At 42.0% G+C, this 26,056-nt stretch overlaps 2 protein-coding genes across 5 annotated transcripts in view; one reads left to right on the forward strand and one right to left on the reverse strand.

The window, feature by feature from the left end:
- LOC311033520 (uncharacterized protein) overlaps nucleotides 1-26,056 on the reverse strand; it is a 267,268-nt gene that overhangs the window by 107,673 nt on the left and 133,539 nt on the right. The gene's annotated exons all lie outside the window — the stretch shown is intronic.
- Nucleotides 2,076-25,231, forward strand: hdx (highly divergent homeobox). Of its 4 annotated transcripts, none has more exons than XM_084041045.1 (12): nucleotides 2,076-2,894; nucleotides 7,361-7,613; nucleotides 8,154-8,300; nucleotides 9,590-10,831; nucleotides 11,541-11,597; nucleotides 13,104-13,250; nucleotides 13,673-13,874; nucleotides 14,391-14,473; nucleotides 16,690-16,806; nucleotides 18,759-18,872; nucleotides 20,573-20,695; nucleotides 22,333-25,231. In XM_084041045.1, the coding sequence occupies exons 2-12, from the start codon at nucleotides 7,521-7,523 to the stop codon at nucleotides 22,642-22,644; spliced, it is 2,637 nt and encodes an 878-aa protein (XP_083897171.1). In that variant the 5' UTR covers nucleotides 2,076-2,894; nucleotides 7,361-7,520; the 3' UTR covers nucleotides 22,645-25,231. The 4 variants fall into 4 exon arrangements, with proteins under 4 accessions (XP_083897171.1, XP_083897172.1, XP_083897173.1 ...); XM_084041046.1 differs by having other exon boundaries at nucleotides 7,361-7,604; XM_084041047.1 differs by lacking the exon at nucleotides 18,759-18,872.

Genomic DNA, 26,056 nt, shown 5'->3' on the forward strand with positions numbered 1-26,056 from the left:
TTTTGGCCAATTGGAGTGAGATTGGTTTCAGTGATATTTGGAATGACCCTGTACATTTCTGCCAAGTTTCAAAGAAATGTGAGTCTGCATGTATGTTTTAGGCACAGATGAATAATTTTCATAAAACTGTAATAGTTAAAATCTATCTCCTCCTGGGATTTTTGAGCAATCTGCACGAAACATTTTACACATGAACTTTGGACCACTGCCTACAAAAATTTCCAACGGATTTTCCATAAGTGAAAAAATGCAGAAGTTAGGAGCCAATGACTGTTTTTCATATAATTCAAAATGGTGGGCGATCTAAAGGTCAGAGGTCAAAAGTCAGACCACGAAAGTTGTCGGGCATGAAGAGACGCATGTGTGTATCGAAGTTTCATGGTTGTAGGTCAAACAGGGCATGAGTTGTACCTGTTCAAAGTTGGCACTTTCAATTGAGTGCTATAGCGCCACCCTTTGACGAATGAGTGTGAGAATTATTTCTTGGTAGTTTTTCATGAGCATCTACCATATGGCCGAGTTTCGTAAAAAGCGTATGCACGGTTAAGCCAGAACTGGCAAAAACAAGTATTTTTCAAACTGCTCAAAATTGCGGAAAATCTAAGGGCGGAGCTTAATGGTCAAATCGATACGTGTGTTCCTCATGAGTCAAGGCACATGTGTAAGCAAGTTTCACGACTTTCGGCCAAACGAGGCATGACTTATGCCTGTTTAAAGTCTGCCTTTTCAAAAAATTGCTATAGCGCCCCCTTTTGGCCAATTGGAGTAAGATTGGTTTCAGTGATATTTGGAATGACCCTGTACATTTCTGCAAAGTTTCAAAGAAATGTGAGTCTGCATGTATGTTTTAGGCACAGATGAATAATTTTCATAAAACTGTAATAGTTAAAATCTATCTCCTCCTGGGATTTTTGAGCAATCTGCACGAAACGTTTCACACTTGAACTTTGGACCACTTTCTACAAAAAATTCCAACGGATTTTCCATAAGTGAAAAAATGCAGAAGTTAGGAGCCAATGACTGTTTTTCATATAATTCAAAATGGTGGGAGATCTAAAGGTCAGAGGTCAAAAGTCAGAGTGTGAAAGTTGTTCAGCATGAGGAGACGCATATGTGTATCCAAGTTTCATGGCTGTAGGTCAAACAGGGCATGAGTTGTACCTGTTCAAAGTTGGCATTTTTCAATTGAGTGCTATAGCGCCACCTGTTGACGAATGAGTGTGAGAATTATTTCTTGATCGTTTTTCATGACCATCTACCATATGGCCGAGTTTCGTAAAAAGCGACTGCACGGTTCAGCCAGAACTGCGAAAAGTGGCAGAAGAAGTGACAGAATACTGCCAATAACAATACGGTTCCAGAGCAGAGCTCTGACCCCGTAATATTCAGGTTCTTGCAAAAGCTGTAAAGTGCTTGACCTCTAAAGTAACCAAAACTGGTTTCCTTTACAGGATGCGTTCAACTTTCATTTCCTCTTCTAAAATAACCCTTGTACAAATGACCATCCTTCCCACGTTTAACTATGAGGATGTAATTTGCAGATCGGCTTGCAAGGGCTGGCTTACAAAATCTTGGATGTCCTCTATCACTCTGCTATCCAGTTTGCTGCAAATGATCCCTTTAGAACACACCACACTGTATACTCCTCTCTAAACTGGCCATCTTTACACCTGCATATTCATTGCTTCATTTTAATATACAAAACTCTCCTTGGTTTGCCCCCAACCCCCTCCCCCCACCATCTGTGTGATTTGTTGCATACCTCATCTACTATACAACACCCGTTCTGCTCATCCTATTTTGTTGAAGGATCCAAAAACAAACTCTGCATTCATTTTTATTGTCATAATATTGCTTTGTTTTTATTAGCTTTTCACGTGAATGTTGATTTATTGTAGCCCAGAGTTGTAAAAAAATCTATTTGTTCTTAATTGTCTGCCTAGTTAAATAAATTAAAAATAGATCAACAAAAAGCTGTAAAGTTTATGACTTTCCCTTTGTATTTAGACATCTTGGCACAAATTGTTATGTGCCATATGCCAATAAAGCATTTTAATGGCATTGAATTGTTCATACAAATCCTGTTTGTCTGAGGTCAGTCAGAGATCACAGGCAGTTTCAGTCAGCCGACAAACCGGCTTTAAACTAATAAAACACAGACTACTAGTTTGACCACTTAAAAGTTGTTTTGTAGATTGTTATTGTTGTTATTGCAGCTACAATGTTGTGGAATTTTACTCGTGTGTAGGCTACTCATACAATAAGATGTTACAATAAAAATAAAAAAAATCTTGAATTGAGATCTGTGTCATCATGGTCGTGACCTCTTCTTCTCCTCCTTTCTCTTCCATCCATCCCTCAGTCGCTTTCTCCACCTCCTTTCTCTCCTTCTCTTCATCGCTCCATCCAAATGAGACAGATGGATGGAGTGATGAAGAGATGGAGAGAAAGGAGGTGGAGAAAGATAAGTTCCATTTCCACCTCCTTTTCTCTCCTTCTTTCTCTCTTCATCGCTCCAGCCATCAGTCTCATTTCTACCCTTTCCTCAATGCCTCCATCTCCCCACATCCTTTCTCTCCTTCTCTTCATCGCTTATCGCTCCATCCATCTGTCTAATTTCTACCCTTTCCTTCCCATGCCTCCATCTCCCCACCTCCTTTTCTCTCCTTCTCTCTTCCATCTCTTTCTCCTCCTGAGCAAAGTCAACGGTGGGCGGGACAAGGGGGGGGACGGACGGACCCCTCGGCTTCCCCCATTGGCTCCTGTCTGCCGATACGTCACAATCATGATTAGAATTGATGATCGGACGTTGTGATTTCATTGTCTGAGCGAAAAGAGGGGGTTGAAAGAAGAAATCTGCTGAATTGGGAACGTTGATTTTGACATCCAGAAGGGTACGTAACGGGAGTGATCTCACTTCTTTGCGGTGATTTCACGCACATCTCGCGATCTGTCCGCCGCGCCGCAACGGATGATTCGGGGGGAATCATCCGTGGCGAGGGGGTTTGAGAAATCAGAGATCTGGAAGGAATGGAAAAGTTCAACCGCAGGCAGCAGCTATGTATCCTCTGGGAGAGCAGAGGCTAATGCTAATGCTAAAGCTGGCTAGTGATGGCCGCCCGGGCCTAATGTTAAGGGTCTCTCTCTCTCTCTCTGTGTGTGTGTCTGGGGGTCGGTGGGTCTGTCTGTGTGTGTCTGGTGGGTTGGTGGCTCGCCTCACGTTTAAATGTATTGTGTCAATATCGGCATAAAGACAAGACACGCTTCCTATCCAGGAAATAACACTGGCAACTTTAAACTTACCTAGGAATACATGTTATTTTGTTGCATGTGAACATGTAATAACGTTGTTCTTAGATTGCTTTTAGTTATAGTATTCCCGACTCCGTATAGATTATATAAATTGCGGTTTGGTTTGTGAGAAATAAAAGTTCATTGAAGTTTTTCGGAGACAATGCGTTCCCTTCTTCCTCGTGTAGGACGTTACATTATGGAGCTGTTTGTTTACTGTCTGTCTGTCTGTGTAGGGAAGTCCTGTCCACGGTAACCGGAAGACTCGCCCCAAAACACACTCGCCCCCATTTCTTTCGCGGACCGCTCGCCCCCAGCGGTTCTTGTATTTGAGTATTTATTTTTTACTGAGGATAAGGTTAGAAATAAGTTAAGGGTTAGGCGTAGTTTTACTGAGGTAACGTTTAGGAATAATGTTAGGTTTTGGTACAGTTTTTTTTACTGAGGTTACGTCTAGGAATTAGGTTTAGGCATAGTTTTACTGAGGTTAGGTTTAGGAATAAGGTTAGGTTTAGACGTAGTTTACTGATGTTACGTTTAGGAATAAGGTTAGGCATAGTTTACTGAGGTTACGTTTAGGAATAGTGTTAGGTTTAGACGTAGTATACTGAGGTTACGTTTAGGAATTAATTGTTAGGTTTAGGCATAGTTTACTGAAGTTACGTTTAGGATTAAGGTTAGGTTTAGGCATAGTTTACTGAAGTTACGTTTAAGATTAAGGTTACGTTTAGAAATATTGTTAGGTTTGGACATAGTTTACTGAGGTTACATTTAGGAATATGGTTAGGTTAAGCATAGTTTACTGAGGTTACGTTTAGGACTACCAGGTGGCGACCGTTCCGAGGTCGCCGGATTTGCCCCGGTGCGACTGTGTTTTGGGGCGAGCGTTTTGGTATTCCTGTCCACACGGTGTCTGGTTTCTCTCTCTGTGTGTGTGTGTGTGTGTGTGTGTGTGTGTGTGTGTGTGTAGTTTCTGTTTATATATAAATAATGCACTGTCAGATCCCAGTCGTCGTGGTTGGTTGTTTCCTGATGTGACGCAACGTTTGTCTACATTTTTAGCATCAGTTATTAAAATATTTCCATGTTCTGCTGCAACCAAGCGCAGCTGACTGTCAGAATTATTGCACAGCACACACATCTCTGTTACACTAAAATGAGTAGTGGTACCAGTGGCGTCGTTAGGGGTGGGCTTCGGTGGCTATAGCCACCAATGTTTTGTCCAAAGCCACCAATAAAAAAAATAAAAAAATTAAAAGTTTTATTTTTTTATTTTTTATTATTATATATCTATCACCCTAACCTAACCCTACCCCTAACCCTAAAACCGAAATAAAGTAACAAAAAACGGGGGGAAAAGCACCCTAATCCGCGAAATCCGCGAAAAAAAACGCACATGCCCGTTGCCTGCGGGGCTAAGCCCCCGACCTAGTAGAGACCTAGCGACGCGTCTGAGTGGTACAGTACAGAATGATGTGACTACATAGTAACTATGCACGTGACATTATATGACATTATAAGTATATATTTCTAAAGGATACAATTTTATTAGAGGTTTATGATGATCATGATCATCATAAACGGCACATTTGACATTCAGCTTCTAACCACAGATTTTCAAGCACTCAAGCCTTGGATCAAGGCTTTCGTAGAAAGCAAAAGTCAGACTTGATAAAATACATCTATGATAGTCTTGATCCAAGGCTAAAAGCACTCTAGTCTACACACCCTACTATACAATCAATCATGTTTGCTGCATCATCACACATTGTGTGATAACACTTTATTAATCCCCAGGGGGAAATTCAGGGTGCAACTGCAAAGATTAAAAAAGTGTTTTAAAAAGTTCACAATTAGCAATAAATACAGCAATAAACTACATATATATATACAACCATAATAAACAATAGATACCACATTAAGTATACTCACTCGCAAGATTGCAAAGAGTTTGTGTGTAAAGCATATTAAACATGTCTGAATAACCTTATATATGTGCAAAAAATACAGACAATTTAGGATTGGAAAAGGGTATTAGAATAGACTCTACTGTATATACATGCAAAGTATATACGTACATAATGCAAAAGCATAAAATATGATGTGCTGAACTGTGGTAAGTCTGAGCAAGATACAGTAAAAAAACATATGTGCAAGAGATGTATAGGACAATAGTAAAAAAGAAATATAGGAAACTGCAAAGTGTTATCGTTCGGTGACCTAACACACTATATACACAAATACTCAATTAAGAAGGCATGTTGATTATTTACAGCTATCCTAGGAACACCCATGAAGCTTTGGGATGGCTCAGGGTAGAGGTTAAGACAGGGTTAAGCACATATCAATGTGATTGGTATTTAAGATAGTCAAAGATAGTTATACTTTGTAGTATGACAGTGTCGTGCAAAAGTAGCGAAAATAGCCGCTCTACAAGCTCACACGGGTGAATCGCAAGTTCGCAACAGATGATGATGATTTTCGGTTTTGTTTAGTTTTTTCACACAAATTTGTTATTCGGTTTAGCTGAATATTATGAATCATATTCATAGTGTTTCATTATGAGTTCTCAAGCCGTTTCATATCTTGTGTATCAACTCATCTAAAAACAAATCATGTAGGATAACGGTGATATTGGATTACGTCTGTAACACTGTATTTCAATACTGATTAATACAATTCTATCTTTCAGATTAGATTAGGTGATTATCTCATCATACCTAATCAAGTTTTTAAATATTGCTTATGCATTTATCTACAAAACTCAAAGGATAAAGATGATGCTAAAAGTTCTATGACAGTTCTGGCGAGGTCAGAAACTTTCACTACATAAACATCAAACTGTTTTAGTAGATGCTCTCAATCCAGAACGATTTACAGTAAGCAAGACGACACAAGGTAATACATCAAATGCATAAAGACAGTAATCTAGGATCATAGGTAAACCAATAATCTATCATCAGTCTAAACATTCAGTCACAACAGTCATACAGTATAATATCAAAAATATATATAATCTGTTACGTTGAAACTACACAAACCATAGGATGCCAGGTCAACAAATGAACCTGCCATCTGTCTAATAACATCTGCTATCTAAATTACATTTTAACCTTTGCATAAGCCTGCATGGTCGTCAAGGCTAGGGCAAGAACAGCGACCAACATATTAAAATACAGGGGAGTTCATTGAAACGGCTACTTCTACCAACAGCATTGCAGGTTTCATGTGTTAAATACTGTATATCGGCTAGTCTATGTGCAGATTTCTTAGTGTGAAAAATGTCAGGTCCTTTTGGAGAATTGCCAACCATCATGTCCTTTCTCCAAGTCTCTCTCTCTCCCCCAGCACATTCAGCTGACGTAGGTCATAATTTCATCATGGAATGTAACAGGTTAGACTCATTTCAAATTTGTACAGTCTGACAAGGTGGATAATCACGATTTCACCGTTTTCATGTCTCACAGTGTGACATGATGTCATGATTGCATAAGATGGCCAAAGTCGTGCAGCGTGCAAGCACCATGAGGTATAGTATAGGTTGTCATATGACTTTAGGAGATAGGCTACTCCTGTTGGGTGCACACACACATACTGTACATTTTTGGCTGCAGTGTTTTTCTCGATCACCGTGGTTCTCAACCAGTGGTCCGGGGACCACCAGTGGTCTTTGAGGTGGTCCCCATCTAAATGATGGTGAGTTGGAAACCAAATGGACCCTTATAGATCTTTAACTCTTGAGAGCGTAAAATGAAACCGAATGGACCCTTAGGGGTCCATTCGGTTTCATTTTACGCTCTCAAGAGTTAAATTGTTAAACATCTGCATTACTTAATTTACAATAAGTCTACACAATTAGAGAATGTAGAATAATTGTTCTTTTGATCAACATTTTCCTGTTATCTCCTAATGGTACCAACAAGTCTTGGGTCTGAGAGTCTAAATCTCATCAAGCGGTGGTCCGTGGCTCAAATGTAAATAATGGACCTTGATATGAAAAAGGTTGAAAACCACTGCCATAAAGTGTCTTCTGGTCGGTTCTGATGCCCTTTCTCCTCTCGTACTGCAGAGTCCTGTGTACGCCATGCCTTCTTCCTGGTTCTCTCCTCGACCGTTGTCGCCCCCGGCAGAGCTCCGTATCCACTGAGCGAGGATGAGTGGCATCAGGACAGAGCTACGTTAGACACACTGACGACCAGGAGGGCTGAGGCTTGTCGTTCACAGCCTGCATGGCCGCCCCCCCGTTCCCCTCCAGTGGCAGGATGGACGCCTGGCCAGAGAGACGCGGCCTGCAACCCACCGGCCTGCAGACGGTGGGTTTAGTAAGTGTTGGATCCGCTGCTGGTCCATGGTTGAGGGAAACCTGGTACTGTTTGTCCTTGTTGGGGACCCCTGGTACTGATGGTCCTTGTTGGGGACCCCTGGTACTGCTGGTTTTTACACCAGGAGGTAAACTACATCGACCTGGTGTTCCATGTTTAACCACCCCTCTAGACCAGTGGTTCTCAACCTGTGGGTCGGGCGTCCTGTGACCCCCAGGGGGGTCCCCACATGATTTTGAGGGGGACCCCAAATGACAGTGAAGTGACAATTTAAGTAGTTCACGTAGTGACCTTAAATAAAATAAAAACAGTACTAGTGTTATAATGGTTTATATAGTGTTATATACTGGTGTAACAGTATTCTGTACTGTTGTTATTCCCGTCTAAATGTTCTGTACTGCTGTGATACTGGTGTAACACATGTTAATTACTGGTGTTATACTGGTGTTCTAGTGTCATGTAATAGTGTAACAGTGTTGTTTGCTGGTATTATACTGGTGTTCTAGTGTTACATAACCGTGTTTTGTGCTGGTGTTGCAGATGAACCTGCGGTCGGTGTTCACGGCGGATCAGCAGAGGATCTTGGAGCGTTACTACGATAACGGAATGACCAACCAGAGCAAAGCCTGTTTTCAGCACATACTGCAATGTGCTCAGGAGAGCAAACTGGACTTCAGTGTGGTCCGGGTAGGCCTGCAAACTGTGTGTGTGTGTGTGTGTGTGTGTGTGTGTGTGTGTGTGTGTGTGTGTGTGTGTGTGTGTGTGTGTGTGTGTGTGTGTGTGTGTGTGTGTGTGTGTGTGTGTGTGTGTGTGCGTGTGCGTGTGTGTGTGCGCGTGTGCGTGTGCGTGCCTAATTATACCTGATGCTCATGTTTTAGGGGGGGAAAAAAACATTTTCAACCATTGGTTCTCAAAGTGGGTTCCGGGGACCCCCAGGGGTCCTTGAGGGAGCTAAATGATAGATAGTTAGGAACCAAATTAACCCTTATGGGTCTGTAACTTTTGTACACTCTCTGAGTTAAATTAACATTGATCCATTAAATGGGGGTCCCTAGCCTAATGCATGTCAAACTGGGGTCCTTGAAGTTAAAATGGTTGGTAGAGCTTGGCATATCTTTTCAAATGGGGGTCTGTGGGCTAATAAGTGTCAATTTGGGGGGCCTTCACATGAAAAAGTTTGAGAACCACTGCTTTAAACGTGCAATCTGTTTTATGTCCTTCCCGAACAATTAAAAACCGGGGTCTCTCGCGTGACAGGCCACATTTCGTCCGCTCATCCAATTTCCATCAATTCCCCATACTGCTTGACCAGGGGTATATTGTTGCGCTTCAGGCAGTACTAGTCACAGGGTCCCCACGGTCATGAAATTCCTGGAAATATTTTGAAATTAAAAAAAAAAAAATCCAGTACTGGAAAAGGTTTGAAATTGATCAAACATCATCAAAGGTCCTGGAATTTATCAAGGGTCCTGGAAAAATATTTGGCTATGCATTGTTTTTGGCTATTGATTTTGTTAAAACAAAACATTTCCATAAACATGAATAATATTACACGAAATATGTAACAGAAGTAGTTTTTCGCCGAACGGGCTGTGTGACGGCAGCCTAATGTATGTCTCAAACTTTATTTTTGCTACACTGCCTATCTTTGGGCATTCTACATAGGAGTAAGAGACACATTATTGCGCCGAATGATTGTTATATAGGCCTGGAAATTGGGCTAAATATTCTGGAAAAGTTTTGGAAAAGTTTTGGAAATTCATTGCTAAAAATGTGTGGGGACCCTGTAGTCAACCAGTTGGTGTCCTACCCGAGTAGGGAGACCACCTCCAACCACTCCGGATGTACTTGTAGTTATATTGTATTTAACAGAGTTTACCATACAGATTGGTTAAAATAATGTTTCATTCATGAACATTATTTCCAGATGCAGGTTTTAAGTGACTTTACTGACTCAATGTTTCCGCTCCCTGCAGACGTGGGTCGGCAACAAACGACGTAAGCTGGCCTCCAAGGCCGACCAGAACGGAGGCGGCCTGTCCCATTCCTTATCCAATCAGGGACTCGCGGGGGGACTGCTGCCCAATCACTCGCTGGCAGGCGGGGCTCTGTCCAATCACCACAGTCTGACGGGGGGTGCGCTGGTGGCCGGTGCCATGCTGACGGCCGAGATGGCCGCCGCCCGGAACATCCAGAACCGGCCCCGCCTCGTACCCTTGTCCACCTCCTTCCCCGCTTTCTCGTCGACGTCTTCCTCCACCTCCTCCTCGCCCCTCAGCGCCGGGAACAACAACAACAACAGCAACAACGATGTCATTCTGACGGGGATCTACTCCCTTAACTCCGCCTCTCGCCCCAGGCCCCGCCCCGTCCCCCTCCCTTCCCACTCTGACTCCGAGCTGTCTTCCCACGCCCATTCGTCTCTCCTCGGCCTGTCGCTGCACAACAGAAACACCTCCAGCACCTCCCCGCTCCACTCCAAGCTGGCCTCGCTCTCTCGGAGGCCCCCGGCCCTCTCCTCCTCCTCGCCCTCGGGGCATTCGGCGCCCTCGGTCTACACTCCTCCAGCCAGGAAGGGAGGCTTCTCCCTGGGCGAGGCGGGTCGAGGGGGAGGTCCGGCCCAGGGGGCGGGGGTGGTACCTCACAGCTGGGCTCGGCAGTACGGGACAGTGCAGCCCCGCTCCTGGCCCTCCTCCTCTTCCTCCCAGACTCAGCCTCAGGTCCAGCCTCGGCCTCACTCCAACCCCCAGCCTCACCCTCCGGCCCCGCCCAGAGCCAGGGTCTCGCTCTCGCTGCCGGTCCAAACCCCAAGGCCTTCCCCCGACTACACGCCCCGGATCCAGCAGGTTTTCACCCTGTCGGACAAACCCGACGCCGGGGGACTAAGGCAGGGACTCGTCCCCAGTAGGAGGGAAAGTCACAGGACCCCGGACCCCAGTGGCTGTTTTTCTATCGCCATGGAAACGGGAGACGAAGAAGACGAATGGCGAAGGGAGGAGGAGTTGGCAAATATGTCCGCTCAGAGACACGCCCACAGGGGCCAGAGGTCAGCCAGCCTCAGCCCAGCCCGGGTTGACCTGTCTGGGGTGAGAGGAGGCCACACGCCCCCTATTACTACTAGCTCCAGACCTGGAGCCCATCAGAGCAACATGGCTCTCCCTCACGGCAGCTACTCAGTCACAGCACAGACCTCACCCAAAGGGGAATCTAGCACGCAGGTAGGGCTTGGATAATCCCACTGGTGATACCAGAGCATGGTTATAATAGTTTGGGATTTTTCTTTTTAGTTTAGTTTTAGTTCGTTTTGACATTTTAGTTCTTAATTCAGTTAGTTTTAATTCGTTTCTAGAGCGGATTTGCTAGTTTTTATTTTTGAAAATGCTAATAGTTTTAGTTAATTTTTATTAGTTTTAGTGTTAGTTTTAGTTTTTTATACTTTTGGTTATTTGTTAGGTGCAGGATTGAAAAGGGCCAGAGTAGGCTATTATGTAATAAAAACGGTGGTGCTGACAGCTGGTATAAAGCTGGTGTGAAATGAATACATTAAGATTTCTTCTTATCATCCCAAAAAGCTTATAAATTGACAAAAACAAAAACTAAGGGCATTTTCAGTTTGTTTTAGTTAGTTTTGTAAGCACACAATACAGTTTCAGTTAGTTATCATTTTTTTTAATATTCTCGTTTTTATTGATTTCAGTTAACATAGTTTTCGTTATTTTGTTAGTTTTAGTTAACTATAATAACCATGTATCAGAGACAGACAGTTGGAAATCTTCGAGGGGGACAATGTCAATGTAGCAGAGACATACAGAAAAGCTAAGAGGAAGACAGTGCAGGAGAGAGAGATGGTCCAAAAGCTGAGAGAGTGTAGAATCTAAACTAGATAATTGTGTGTTTCTCTATACCTGATTGTGTGTTTGTGTTTAGACTTCTGTCAGTGTGACGGCTGCTCCTTGGTTCCTCAACAACTCCAGGAAGAGAACAGTAAGTACTAATTAGTCCGTCGTTAACACACATCGTTATCCGACTTACTTAACACAAGGCTCTGAACGTCTGAGCTACACAAACAAATCAAAACGTACCAGTCTCTGTATAATTGGCACATTCTACATCCGTGGAGCCGGGTGATTTGACATTGAAGTGTCATTTTCATTACATCTCCATAATGTCAAGCTTCCTTCCTTAACGAATAGATTTGCTGGTTTTCAGCTCAGACTGTATTAAAATGTTGATTTCCGTCATCGTGCAGAATAAAAACTTGACAGAGAAACGTGAATAAAAGCATGGGTTACTTCTTGCGACACGTTTTTCAAAATACCAGAGTAGGCTGCGCAATTCACGTACGCAGCGGCTCAAATCATATAGCAAGAGAGAGAGAGAGGCACATAATGCTTGTTGGGTATTGCATTTGATCAACACATACACAAAACCTTCCTCACTCTCTTGAGTCTTCCGTTGTCACCAAGTAGATAATCTCTCAAGAACAGATTCCGACCTGCGGTGGAATCTGTCGGAGCGGTTCGTCCTAACCAGTGCGCATTGGCTACAAGTGGGCGTGCCTTCAGATCAGGAAGTGGGCCGCGCTTTACCCAATCAAATGTAGTGGGCGGGATTCACGTGTCCATCCACCATGATCCACCCTCCCCCCCTCGAAACTAGCCGAAACTAATTTAACAATAGCGTCCTCGGAGCGGACAAAACCACGGAAAGATATTCACATTTTAAATTACTCTTTCATCATAGAAACAAGTGGGCTTATAACCAAAACCATCCATGTTCTCTGGGAGAAGTGGTGTTAGTGTTCCGTGTAGAAATATTGTTAGTGGGAATGAAAACATGGTCGCACCAACCGGAAGTGATGCGCTATAGGCAGACATGAAACCGGTGTTTCCCTGCGCTCTAGTCTAACATTATACTCCTGCCAGACTCCACAGAATATCAGAAAAGCAGAGGTCGCTGTTTTTCATTTTCTGTGGGGTCTGGCTACGCGAGACTACCAAGTAGATAATAAACCTAGCTATTCTCCCTCTTTCCTTCACCGTTTTAAGGGTGCACGCTTAGTTGTGCAACTTGTGTTATGTTTCCATTTATACATACATTCACAGAGGAGTTTTAAACAGAATCCCGCGACATTATTACAACAGAAAAATGGCAAATCAGCACTCAGGTGGCGCAGTGGTAAAGTGCCTGCCCACCGCCATGGAGGTTATGGGTTCAGTTATTTAATGAAGGCAGTGAATAACACAATGATTAAGGAGAAGCAACAAAGAGATGGAGAGATGATGCTTTTCAATTAAGTCCCAGTAAAGGAGAATATCATAGATATATCAATATCAATTGAAATGTTTTATTATTAAAATGTTTTTTTTATTATTACAATCATATTGCACATTTTGAGATATGTTTCTTGCCTTCTTTGAAGGGGGAGCTACTCAGAACCAGGGTTTACATGCTGGTTATTAAGAGTGGAATGTTGTGGTTTGTGTACAGCTGCAGGACCGGACCCAGTTCAGCGACAGAGACCTGCTCCAGCTGAAACGCTACTGGGACAGAGGAATGACCAGTCTAGGCTCGGTGTGCAGGGAGAAGATCGCAGCCGCAGCCGACCAGCTCAACGTAGACTCTGAGATAGTCAAGGTAAACAGCTCATACTGCTGGAGATAAGAGATAAGATAAATAAATCTGAAATGCAGCGAGTTTGAAACACCGGAGAGTTACTGCTCGTTGTATGACAAAGTATATAGGGCTTAAGTGGCTTAAATAGTTAATGGTTCTGATCAATCTGATTTGGCACCATCAGATCTTATTTGACAACTTGAATGATAATTATTATTATTTTGTCCCCCACTCCTTTGGGGTATTTTTTTGTACATTTGCACATTAAATTTGTAACTGTAAGACGCAGTGGGCACTATTAAAAATAACTATATATATATATATATATATATATATATATATATATATATATATATATATATATATATATAACTATAAAAAATAATAAAATAATTACCGATATATTGGCTGGGCTCTTATCTGTTCCTGTTTTCCACTTATAGACGTGGATCAGCAACCGGAGGAGGAAGTACCGCCTCATGGGCATTGAAATCCCAGCTCCTAAAGGCGGACCCGCCGTGTTCACTACATCATCATCGCCAGGGAGAGACTCTCCATTGGCCCTGAGCCCTGACGGGGATGGGCTAAGAACCCCCGAATTTGGAGACGACCTGAATGATGGGGAATCTCTCTGCTTGTCCGAAGGTAAGAATTGCACCAGACAGTAACATGTACGGTATGATTGTGCAGTTAAGCGTGCAGGTATGTTTACACACACACCAGGGCTATGAGACTGAAAGTATAATCATGATATTTATGGGCCAAACCTATGGATAATCAACAAATCCACAATGACATGATTCAACAGAGTCTTTATTAATGGAAACACACAGGAATAACACTTTTGGTAAATTCTTTTCTCTTACACTGTTTAAAGATGCAATGAAATGAAGTTTATCTTTTACAAACCAATGTACATTTTAATATCATGCGTATTAACCACTTTAGCCTCATCTATATACGAGGAATAGTGGAAATAGCCAATCCATAAGCTCACAATGAGTCACAATACAACGTGTTGTGAGGTTGTAGATCAGCTATTTTTGCTATTTTTGAAAATGTTATTAAAAAATAACGTATATAAATATAGCTATCATAAATGGAGAATATAGCCCAGCCCAGTGTGATGGATTAACCTGCCTGGTGGTGTTTCTGTCCTAGATGGCAATAATGACTTGTACCAGAGAGATTTGGATGAAGATGGAACAGATGTATCTAACACTGCCCCCTTGGTCAACAACGTGGTACTGCATTGTTGTTATTATTTTTATTCGTATTATTATTATTACTGTACATACATCACATTAAAAAGTACCGCTCCTGATTGGTACATTGAAAACCCAGTACAACATGGTCTGGCACAGCCAGTCAGCCACAGAACACAAATCCTAATATAAATAAATAGATGTACGATATATCAAAAGTGCAGTCAAGTTCATCCATACGTTCATAAAGTTCATCAATTACTTTTGGCCTTGGGGGAGGGAAATAAAAAACAGTTTTTACAGTGGTTCATGTATTGAGTGACCAGTAGTGGCTGCCAGAGGACAACGGGTCAAACCGGTGGTGACCTGTGAACAGTCTTGTGTAATGTTTTTGGCTCTGGAAAGGCTGTTCACCTCCAGGGAGGGCAAAGGGCAGCCAATGATTTTTTTTGTGCTGTGTTTATGACCCTAAGGGCAGCTTTGCTGTCCGTGGATGTGCAGCCAGCATGCCACACTGTGGTTGCGTAGGATGACCGTAGGACAGAATGCTCTCTATACAGGAGTGATAAAAGACCACAAAGCAGTTTATTATCCTTATTTTATTTTTTATTTATTCCATTTTTCTTGAGCTCTGTTTGGAAGTGTTCAAGTGTTCTGGTGTTGTCAGACCAGGAGAGGTTTGTCAGAGATGAGGGTTCCCAGGAATTTAAAACTGGACCCATTCCAGCTTCCACACAGTCGCCATTTATGAATAAAGGGAGGGGTCTGCTTTCTGAAATCTATAATGAGTTCTTTAGGTTTTGTGTGCCAGACTGTGTTTGCTGAACACCATGCAGACAGTTTCTGGACCTCATCTCTGAAGGCAGACTCCAACAAGCACTTGGTGACAGCGGCAACTCTTTAAAAGAAACCTTTGAAAAGAAGAAACTTCAAGCAGTCATGGCTCTAGATGGGCGGCCATCTGACTTGACCAGTTGGATAGAGAGACAACAACAATATCCATAACTAGGAAAAAAACGCTGATTTGACGGTGGTCGGATCGAACCTAGAACATTTGAACTCTTTAAATCCGGAAACGCATCTGTGTCATTTTAGATTTTAGCTATAACTATTATTTTACACTTTGGCTATTAAAAAATAGCATATATACAAGCTCATTGCGCGGCACAGAGTACCACGCTATGAGCTTGTAGATCTGCTATTTTCTTTTTAATTCATGAAAATATGTGCAAATCATTAAATATATATATATATATTATTTTTTTTAAGCGAACATTTGTAACTCAAATCTTTGCTGCTGGGGGGTCCCATACATACATCATTTTGGGTGGTCCTTGACATGAAAAAGGTTTGAGCGCCACTGATATTATAGCAAAAAAAAATAGAAACCAGTTAGGATTTAGAAAGCATTTGTAGATGCGTTTCCTGAATGAATGGGTTAATCTACCGACTGAGCTACTCGGACACATACTCTCTATTACCTATTACCTCTCTATAGTCTAGAGAGGTAATCGTGGATTATGAGGCTTATCCCACGATTTTGTAACCCCATTTCTTTTCACCCAGTGCCAATAATGAGGCTTTTAAATTCAATTCTGCATTTTACAGGGAGCCTTTGCAGAGAAGCAACTCTTTTTTTCCAAGTTCTTGTCATTACACGCGCAGCAACGTTCTGGACCAGCTGGACAGTCTTTAGAGAGTGTTGGGGCAGTCTGATAGTCTGATTGCAATAATCCTGAGCCTGAAGGGAACAAATGTGTGGACTAGATTTTCAGTGTCTTTGAGACAGGATGTGCCTGACTTTTGCCTTGTCATGTGCACAGACAGACAGTTATGGAGGTCCTTGAAAATAAATAACTTTCGAGAACCACTGCTTTAGTATGTAAAAATAGTCTGCATACTGAATCATGTTCCAAAAGCTTAAACTGTATATTTACCACCATAGAACGTGACGTTTGGAGCCTAAGTGGCTCTTCCTCAGACAATATTTTGAACACTGTATGTTAAGAGGGAGATATGGACTAGCTGTGGGTTATAAGATATTGTAATACTGCTGTCATTACTGAACAAAAAGATCAAATGCTAATGTTCTTCTCAACATACTATGACAAATTGTTCAAACAGGTTACTTGCCAACAACCTGTTAATTTCATTAGTCATAAGACTAATTCATTTTTTGGCTCTTGAAGTCATCCTAATTACAATGATTTGTTGCTAGCTGCTGATGGATATTGTAATCTGTGTTTTCCAAATAGAAGATCGAGATAATTGACGAAGATGAGGATGATGTTGATGATGATGATGATGGTGATGATGGTGGTGGAATGGTGGCTTCAAACATGGAGCAAATGCAGAGTCTGCTGGAGTTCAAGGTGAAGACACAAACTCATGAAAAGAATAGAAAGACGGGCATCCACACCCTGTGTCGGGCAGGTGCTGCTGAGCGAAAAACAACAGTAAACTCAGACAATGAAACGCTTGCGCAGAATGCGCACTGATGAGCTCCATTTAAAGAAAAATCTTATATTGCGCCCCTTACAATTACTGTACAGCACTGTAACACTGCAGCCGCGGGGCTTTGCTGACTATTTTTGGCTGACTTTAACTCATAGGTTTTCGTGGGCTCCAGGGTGGCCGCCAGGGGGGGCAATCGGAAAGAAGGGATATAATAATAATGTGTGTGTGTGTGTATATATATATATATATATATATATATATATATACACACACATTATATATTCGTCTTTCTATTATTTTCTTGAACTCCAGCAGACTCTGCATTTGCTCCATGTTTGCTCCATGTTTGAAGCTTTTTGTGCTGTATTTATGACCCTTTGGGCAACATTTCTGTCCGTGGGTCCAAGAGCAGCCCGCATGCCACACTGTGATGCCGTAGGACAGAATGCTCTCTATCCAGGAGTGATAAACGACCACTAAGCAGTTTAATAATCATTGATTGATTGAATATTTTATTAGAACAGAAACGTAAAACCAGCATGAGTACAGTCAAACACTAACACCAAAAGAGTCCTTGCTGTCTTGTTTCCATCGGGGTCCTAGGTATTCAATTCATCAACATATAATTTAGCACCAAACATTCAATATCATCACAAGTATAAAACACTATATGTACAGAGCAGGAAAAAGGGGGGGGGTCGTCTGTCTAAGGGAGAAGTGATAACTACCTCCCCCTTTGGCCTCCTGAAAGGTGATCCATTTTTTTGTTTGTTTGTTTTATGGGTGGGTGGTACCAGATCGTTGTTTACACTCCCTCTAGTATTGTGGCTGTGGGTGTCGCTAACTTTTTGGAGGTATTTAGTCAGATATGCGGGTATTGAGGGCAATATCCTTATTCTATTTTTATTTGTTCCATTTTTCTTTAGCACTGTTAGGAAGTGCATATGCGGCTGTGGTCAAAAAGGCACAGCCATGTTGTCAGACCAGGAGAGGTTTGTCAGAGATGAGGGTTCCCATGCAAGAATTTAAAACTGGACCCATTCCAGTTTCCACACAGTCGCCATTTATGAATAAAGGGAGGGGGGGGGGCCTGCCTTGTCCTTTGTGAAATCAATAATGAGTTCCTTAGGTTTTGTGTGCCAGACTGTCTGCTGAACACCATGCAGACAGTTTCTGGACCTCATCTCTGAAGGCACACTACAAGCACTTGGTGACAGTGGCAAGGGAAAACTCCCTTTTAAAAGGAAAGAAACTTCAAGCAGTCATGGCTCTAGATGGGCGGCCATCTATCTTGACCAGTTGGTACTAGGGGCCAGAGACAACAACAATAGCCATAACTAGAAAAACTAAAACACTGTACTCTATCGACTGAGCTACCCGGACACATACTCTCTATTACATATTACCTCACTATACTCTAGAGAGGTAATAGTGGATGATGAGCTCTTTAAGATATGATGGTGCGTATTGCCTAACCATTAAGAACTTTTGTAGGTGAGAAGGAGGATTTTAAATTCTGGATTGTACAGGGAGCCAGTGCAGAGAAGCTACTATGGGAGAAGAAAAATCTATTTTTTTCCTAGTCATTACACATGCAGCAACGTTCTGGACCAGCTGAAGAGTCTTTAGAGACGTGTTGGGGCAGTCTGATAGTAAGGAATTGCAATAATCCAGCCTGAAGGGAACTAATGTGTGGACTAGATTTTGTCTTTGAGACAGGATGTGCCTGACTTTTGCCATGTCATGTGCACATGTGCATGTCAATTTAATTTGTCATAAGACTCATTCATTTTTTGGCTCTTGAAGTCATTCTAATTACTATGATTTGTTGCTAGCTGCTGATCTGTAATATGTGTTTTCCAAATAGAAGATCGAGATAATTGACGAAGATGAGGATGATGATGATGATGATGGTGGTGATGATGGTGGTGGAATGGTGGCTTCGAACATGGAGCAAATGCAGAGTCTGCTGGAGTTCAAGGTGAAGACACAAACTCATGAAAAGAATAGAAAGACGGGCACATCCACACCCTGTGTCGGGCAGGTGCTGCTGAGCGAAAAATAAGTAAACTAAGAAAATGAAATAATGTATTGCACCCTTTACAAGTGCTGCACAGCACTTGTAAAGGGTGCACTTAATTTTTTTTTCTTTACACGAAGCCCATCAGTGTGCAAGCGTTTAATTTTCTTAGAAGACACAAACTCACACTGTAACACACTGCAGCCACAGGGCTTTGCTGACTATGGTTTAATTCACAGGTTTTCGTGGCTCCCCAGGGTGGCCACCAGGGGGGCATTCTGAAAGGAGGGATATACTAATAATTATGTATATATATAAAAATGTAATTTCAATTCATAAGATTATTGTGTTTAACCAACTTCAACCTGGCATCCCTATTTTGGGCATGTTATTATTGTAAAAAAAAAGAAAAGAAAATCATCCAAAATATAAAAAAAATAGCCGTTATGGGTATTTTCTTTACTGACTGACTCACCTGCCAGTGAGGAGCCCCCACCGGGAGGACGTGGAGCCTCCGTCCTACTCCTCCCGCCCAACAACATTAGCACAGAGGAGGGTGATCACTGGCACACTGGCATAAGTGTGAGAGAGAGGATGTTTCTTTTAATTTAAAATATATATATTTATATATTTAAATGTAGTCTATTAAATTAAGTCCTCTCACATGATCTGTATGCAAATTACATCCTGCACATAATTCTACATTCATTCAAACTTTGAACTTTGACTGGGGAGGGAGTCTGGGAGATACTGTAGGTGGGTTATTGCTTTTGAGTCTAATAATCATTACTATGTGCTGATATGAAAGAAAATATTTAAAAATAAGAAGAAAAAAATAAGGTTATGTAGGTGGGAAATCAAAACCTGTTGGAACTATTTTATTTGTGTGATGTCATAATTAAATGTAATGTTGATATGGCACACTGACTATCAAGAAAATAAAAACATGGCACTTAATGTCAAAAAGGTTGCTGACCCCTGCCGTAGAATTACGTGCAGTGACAAATATCACCCTCTGCGCAGGTGCAGGTTTCATGTAATCAATTCCCAACAGATCCCCAAACCTGTTGTTTTGGGGAGCGCTGGTTTCAGTTCATTCAACCTCCTCTTGTGTACTGGTGAAACGCTCCTGGCGAGACATATATACTTCACCCCGCAACGGTATTGCACGCCGAGAACAGCTGACATACAAGCTCGCATTGCGTCGCAGATGTGACCGGTACGAGCTTGAGGAGGTCTGCTGTTCTCTGCGCGCAACACCTTCGCACGGCGCAGCATAAATGAGGTTTGAGGGGATACAGCTGCGCGATCAAGTAGGCTCTGGTGCCGTGATCATAGAGCGCTCCCTCGGCGACTGGAGGTGGGGTTTGGGGGACAACTGCTTTGAGAATCGCTGTAATTGTTTATACACAAGTTGACACAACATAAACCAAGGTATATATTTAAGAGCGAGAGATCACAGTAGACATCCATCCTAAACCTTCTTCCTCCACACTGGGAGGAAAACAGCATCTGAAAGTTTGATGGGATGCATTTTTTACACAGTGAGTGTAGTGACCACTTTTCCATTGCATCTTATGAGCGGTGGGGTTCATGTGGTGCCGGCCTAGAGTATTTAGAATGATTGATTGAATGATTTTGTTGGGTGCAATTGTTCGCAGCATGAGGAAGTGCAGTTCCTGGAGTCGGAGCTACTGAACCAAAAACAGAAGTACCAGGAGCTGGAGATGTTCACCAGCAGTCTGCTGAACGCCGTGAGGAACAACGACCTGCACAAACAGCAGGTACAGTAGACACAGCACCAGGTACAATAGACACTGCATCAGGTACGGTAGACACCAGTGGTGGAAAAAGTACTCAATTTGTTTTACTTAAAGGGGCTACACCATGAATTTAACTTTTTTTTAAAATATATATATATATTTTTTTGGGCTCCCCGGTGTCCCTTGTACTAAAATAAATGTTTTTTTTAACACTCAGTCTTTCATCTTCATTTCATGGATTTTCGCAATGGGCGTGTCTGAACATGTATCTAAAATGTATTAAAAATCTTTTGAAAATAGCAGATCTACAAGCTCACAACTTAGATCGGCTATTTTCAAATAGCCAACGTTTAAATAGGGCTGAAGTGGTTAATGTATGTTTTGTAATAATAATCAAAATCTGCAAAGTAACTACCGTAGTAACTAAAGTTTTCAAATAATTGTAGTGGAGTAAAAGTATAATATTTGCCTCTGAGATGTAGTGGAGTAGAAGTAAAAGTACTGAAATACTTAGAAACTTAGAAATACTCCAATCAAGTAAAAAATACCTCAGAATTGTCCTAGTCCTAGAAGTACAGTACTTGAGTAAATGTACTTAGTTACTTTACACCACTGCAGTAGACACAGCATAAGGAAGAAGCACGGACTTCTGACGTGGAAATCCTTTGGACTTTATGGATACGATATTAAATGATAATTGAAAGATTCATTTACAGCGCTGTAACAGTCACACAACATACACATACAGTACATCCTACACCAGCAAAGCACACAGATAGACTGACTTGCTCTTCCCTGACAGCTTCTAATTGGCCAAAGGAAAACAACAATACATTTTATCTCTTTTAATGAGCTAAACACATCTCTCCCCTGCACAGCCATAAAACAAAAGCTTACTCTACTGCTGGCAGCTGTGTGTGACCTGCGACCTGTACTCCTTACATCCTGGTCCTATCTACGCAGATAGCAGACTGTGTCTCAATGCACAGCTTTTTAGGAAAACAAGCTAAGCAATACCATAATATAATTTCGCTTTGTCGCTTCGCATTGGTTTTAATATATCGTCGCTGTCAGGGTGGAAACCTAGTATGTCCAAAGCCATTCCTTTTTGTATTGTTGATTTTGAAACGTTTAAAAATGGTGAAAATAGCCGATCGCAGATTGGCTATTTTGTATGTATAACATATGAGGGTTCTGCCCGACGGCGACAATATATGAAAAGAATATATATATATATGATAGCTAAGAGTGGTTACTTAATCCTACAAAAAGAAATACATGATCAACAAGGTCAGTAAACTGGACATAAGTTGACCCTATATTTGGTGCGCTCTTCTTTTCCCTCTGCACAAAATCTCTTTGCCAAAAATAGAAGATCTACAAGCTCATCTTGCGAGATTGTGGATCTGCCATGTTTTGGCAAATGTTCCCCTTCAGAATTGGGATACTAGGATTGGAGTGGTTAATGATAATTTAAAATTTTGCATGAACGTTGACGCCTAAAATTCAGCGTGCCAGAAGCTACAAATTATTGTTGGTAGAGATGTCCTGAAATGTGTTAATTCTCCATATTGTTTCACCAATTTTGTTCTTAGTTGTAGTAATACTGTCATTGAATGTAATTGAAATCTTGCTTTTGTGTATGCGGCCATGTACAGGAACTTCTTGCCAGTCTACCTCAGCCTCCGGACATGGACTGGGACGCGCCTCCCGAGGAGGAGGAGGAAGAGGAGGAGGACGGAGCCCAGCCCGTTGACGCGTCAACGGAGACATCGCCCAACCACGACGAAGCCTCGATGACCGCGGCAGCCAATGGGGAGCGGTCGTCTTCGCCGCCGCCGCCGTTGCCGGCCGTCGATGAAGATTTCCCGGTGGTCACGGTCATCAACGAAGACGGCTCTTCGATCGAGACCACGCAGCCCTCTGCATCAGAGGAGCTGCCCGAGGAAACCGATACCGAACTACAGTGACTCTTAACATAAACTGTATGTGTACGTGCATAAACATACTGATATACACAACACTCTCACACATGCCATAATGTAGCAGGTATTGGACAAAAGTGACTCTTATCTGTCTTGAGGCTAAGGTCACACATACGCTTCAGAAGCGCCAGCGATCCGTTCACTTCCATTCCATTCTGGTGGAGTGTCTGGTTTGCGGCGTTTTGATGCAACACTTTTCAACGCATATAACGCTTTTCAACATGGGTGAACATTTAACCAAACAATAGGAAAGATGGTTGTCCCCACTTGGCAGGGATTTCGCTGGTAGTTTTCTTTCAGTTCGCCAACCACGCAGGTCGGGTTGGGATCTGGAACCGTAGGAACCAACATTGAGGAACCGAAATCGGTTCCATCACATTTGGAACCGTTTCCGGTACCGGTTTTACCACACTGTCAGAGCTGGTATGTGGACTTCACGTCTGCTATACAATTACAATACCAGTGGTTCTCACACGTTTTAATTTCAAGGACCACCATAACTCTGAGAGTGTACAAATGGAACGGGTCCATTTGGTTCCATTTGTGCACCCCGACCAGCGTTATATAGAGAGAGAGTTGCGTCACGCTTTGATCTAGCCACAAAGCGGGATGTTGCCTCCTGTAGTTCCAAACATTGGAACTTCCTCATTGAGAGAATGAGAACTTCCGCATTCCATTCTTACAATGGGAGTCAACGCTAGTGTCGTCACTCTCATAGTTATATCACGCAAACTCAGACCTGTAAGGGTCCATTTGGAACCCCCTGTAGGGATCGTTAAAGGGAACTGTTAAAGGAATCGGACTGTTAGGGGATCATTAAGGAACCCTTAAAATCCGCTAAAGGATCCCAACGCAGGACAACATGGGAACTTGACATGTCTGACGCCCCCCCCAACCTGACGCGTATGTATGACCGTACCCTTAACCCATTCAATCCGGGAACGCATCTGTGTCATTTTAGATTTTAGCTATAACCATTATTTTATACTTTGGCTATTCAAAAATGGCAAATATCTGCTATTTTTTTTAAATAGTGAACATTTTTGCAAATCTTTGAATATATATTTTTTAAAGCGAACATTTGTAAAATATCTTGTTCCAGGGACCCCCAGAAGCAAAGATTTGAGTCAAAAATGTTCCCTTTAAAAATATATATATATTCAAATATTTGCACAAATGTTCAAGATTTTTCAAAAAATAGCCAAATCAATTTTAAAAGACAGAAATGCGTTCCCGGTTTTAATGGCGGTTGAACTTAATTTATATTCCATCAGACAACGGTGTTGCTCCATGAAAGGAACAGATTTTCAAGCTAACAATGCATCCGCATTGTTTAGGGTGACCATTATTTTCAAACCCCCAAAACTTGGACCCTTAAATGAACATGCACGCTTACACACGAGCGTGATCATGCACTTATGATCATGTAGGCACATGCCCATGCATAAGTGCTAACTCAGTTTCCTCTTTTTAAACTTAAAAACACATTTTTATAAAAATGCTTTTAACTACTTATTTTTTCTTTTTTATGCTTTGATAAATAGACAGCATGACTATGCTTTTATTCTTAGATTTTTAATCATTGTATTTTGTTTAATTTATTTTTCCACTTTTTTCTGTTTCTATGTCTGTGATGCACTTAGTAAACTTGTTTTTAAAAAGTGCTTTATAAATAGTTTATTATAATTATTATGTGCACCATGGGTGTTTTCATCAGGATGGGAGACAATTACGTTAACGCTATTTTAACTATGTCTATGTAAGCAGTAAGCACTGAAAACAAGTGTTGTTTTAATATGCTGGAAACCGGCGTTCACTACTACATTTTGGTAATGAATAATGAATTGTGTTTTACAGATACTTGGGACAGCTTGAAACTGGGGTGTATGTTCACTGTATGTTGGATTGAAATTCCGTTCCGTTCAGGGAGTGACACCATTTCACTAGGGGGTATAAATTAGGCTTTACACACACACACACACACACACACACACACACACACACACACACACACACACACACACACACACACACACACACACACACACACACACACACACACACACACACACACACACACACACACACACACTAGTGGTGAGAAAAAACATTCATTTCAGTGAACGAATGATTTTGTTCATGTTCGCGACAATGATCCGTTCAAATGATTCGTTCACGTTCACCGTTCAGTAGCGCTATTGTCTAGTGAAAAACAACTCAACCGCACCGCTGTCTGTCTGTCTGTCGCAGGAACAGCCCGCCCTCCCGTCCTGTGTACGGGGGGGGCATGAACAAAAGCGTGAACGTAACGGTTTCAGGAAGTGAACTAGTTTGTTCCTGTTCACGGCAATGAACTAGTTCTTTTGAACCAATCGATCAAGAACGACCCATCACTAACACACACACACACACACACACACACACACACGCACACGCTCCGATATACACCCACACTACACGCCCAGTGCCTGCGCAGATTGACACTTCACCCTGACTGTTGGGCTGACAAAGCCTCTACTGTTGCATATCATTGGCCTTGCTCTGGTCTCATCCCAGAGAGAACAATAAACAACCTCTATCTAACTTAACCACATGGCTTTTTGTTTCTATGAGGAAGGTGTGTAATAATAATAATTTAAAGAAACTTGACTTAGAGTGCACATTTCTGCCAAAATACTTTGGAATTGTCAAGATATGCTATTTCTTTCTTACATACGAGTGATTACAGTAATGTTGACCTTGACCTTGACTGTGAACTTCACCCTTTGGCCTGTCCGACCCAAAAGTTCCTGATCTCCTCAGGGGAGCCTACTGATTATTCGCTCTAATTTTAATGAAAATCCACCCATGCCCTTGAGCAAGACCCCTAACTGCGCACGACGAGTAGGTTGGTGCCTTGCAGGGTTTCTCCTCCACCGCCAGTGTGTGAATGGGTGAATGCAACGTGCTTTGAATAAAGACACTACGGAAATGCAGACCATATTCAGTACAATCCCATATTGTCGTATTCATTCACATAAAAAAAAAACACACAATCTGAGAAGTTGTTTTTGATTGGATTTAGTGCATAAACTCATGGATACACACGTGGCCTTACTTGTCTTTTTGAATTGAACTTCACCCTGACGCCCTCAGACGTGTGTGTGCGCAAGCGTGTGTGCATGCATGTGCGAGAGACAGAAAATGGATGAGCTGTAAGCCTCTTACTTTCACTTGGATGAAGAGGGATGGACAGGCTTATAAAAATGGCTGGATTTGAAACATTAAACTTACACCCTTTAAGGTCAGAGGCATGCATAACGAACACTCATAGCTGTTCATCACAAGATGACAGCCGGTCCTTGCGCTTGCACTAATATTCATCTTGTGTTTGTTTGTTAGGAAAGACATCATCATT

Source organism: Gymnoscopelus microlampas (genome assembly GCF_963454915.1).
Source record: "Gymnoscopelus microlampas genome assembly, chromosome: 18".
NCBI lineage: Eukaryota > Metazoa > Chordata > Actinopteri > Myctophiformes > Myctophidae > Gymnoscopelus > Gymnoscopelus microlampas.

Coding starts and splice junctions, on each gene's coding strand:
- hdx (XM_084041045.1), top strand. CDS start 7,521: ATGGCCGCCCCCCCGTTCCCCTCCAGTGGCAGGATGGACGCCTGGCCA. Junction 7,614..8,153: donor GCCTGCAGACGGTGGGTTTA/GTAAGTGTTGGA, acceptor CTGGTGTTGCAG/ATGAACCTGCGGTCGGTGTT. Junction 11,598..13,103: donor ACAACTCCAGGAAGAGAACA/GTAAGTACTAAT, acceptor GTTTGTGTACAG/CTGCAGGACCGGACCCAGTT.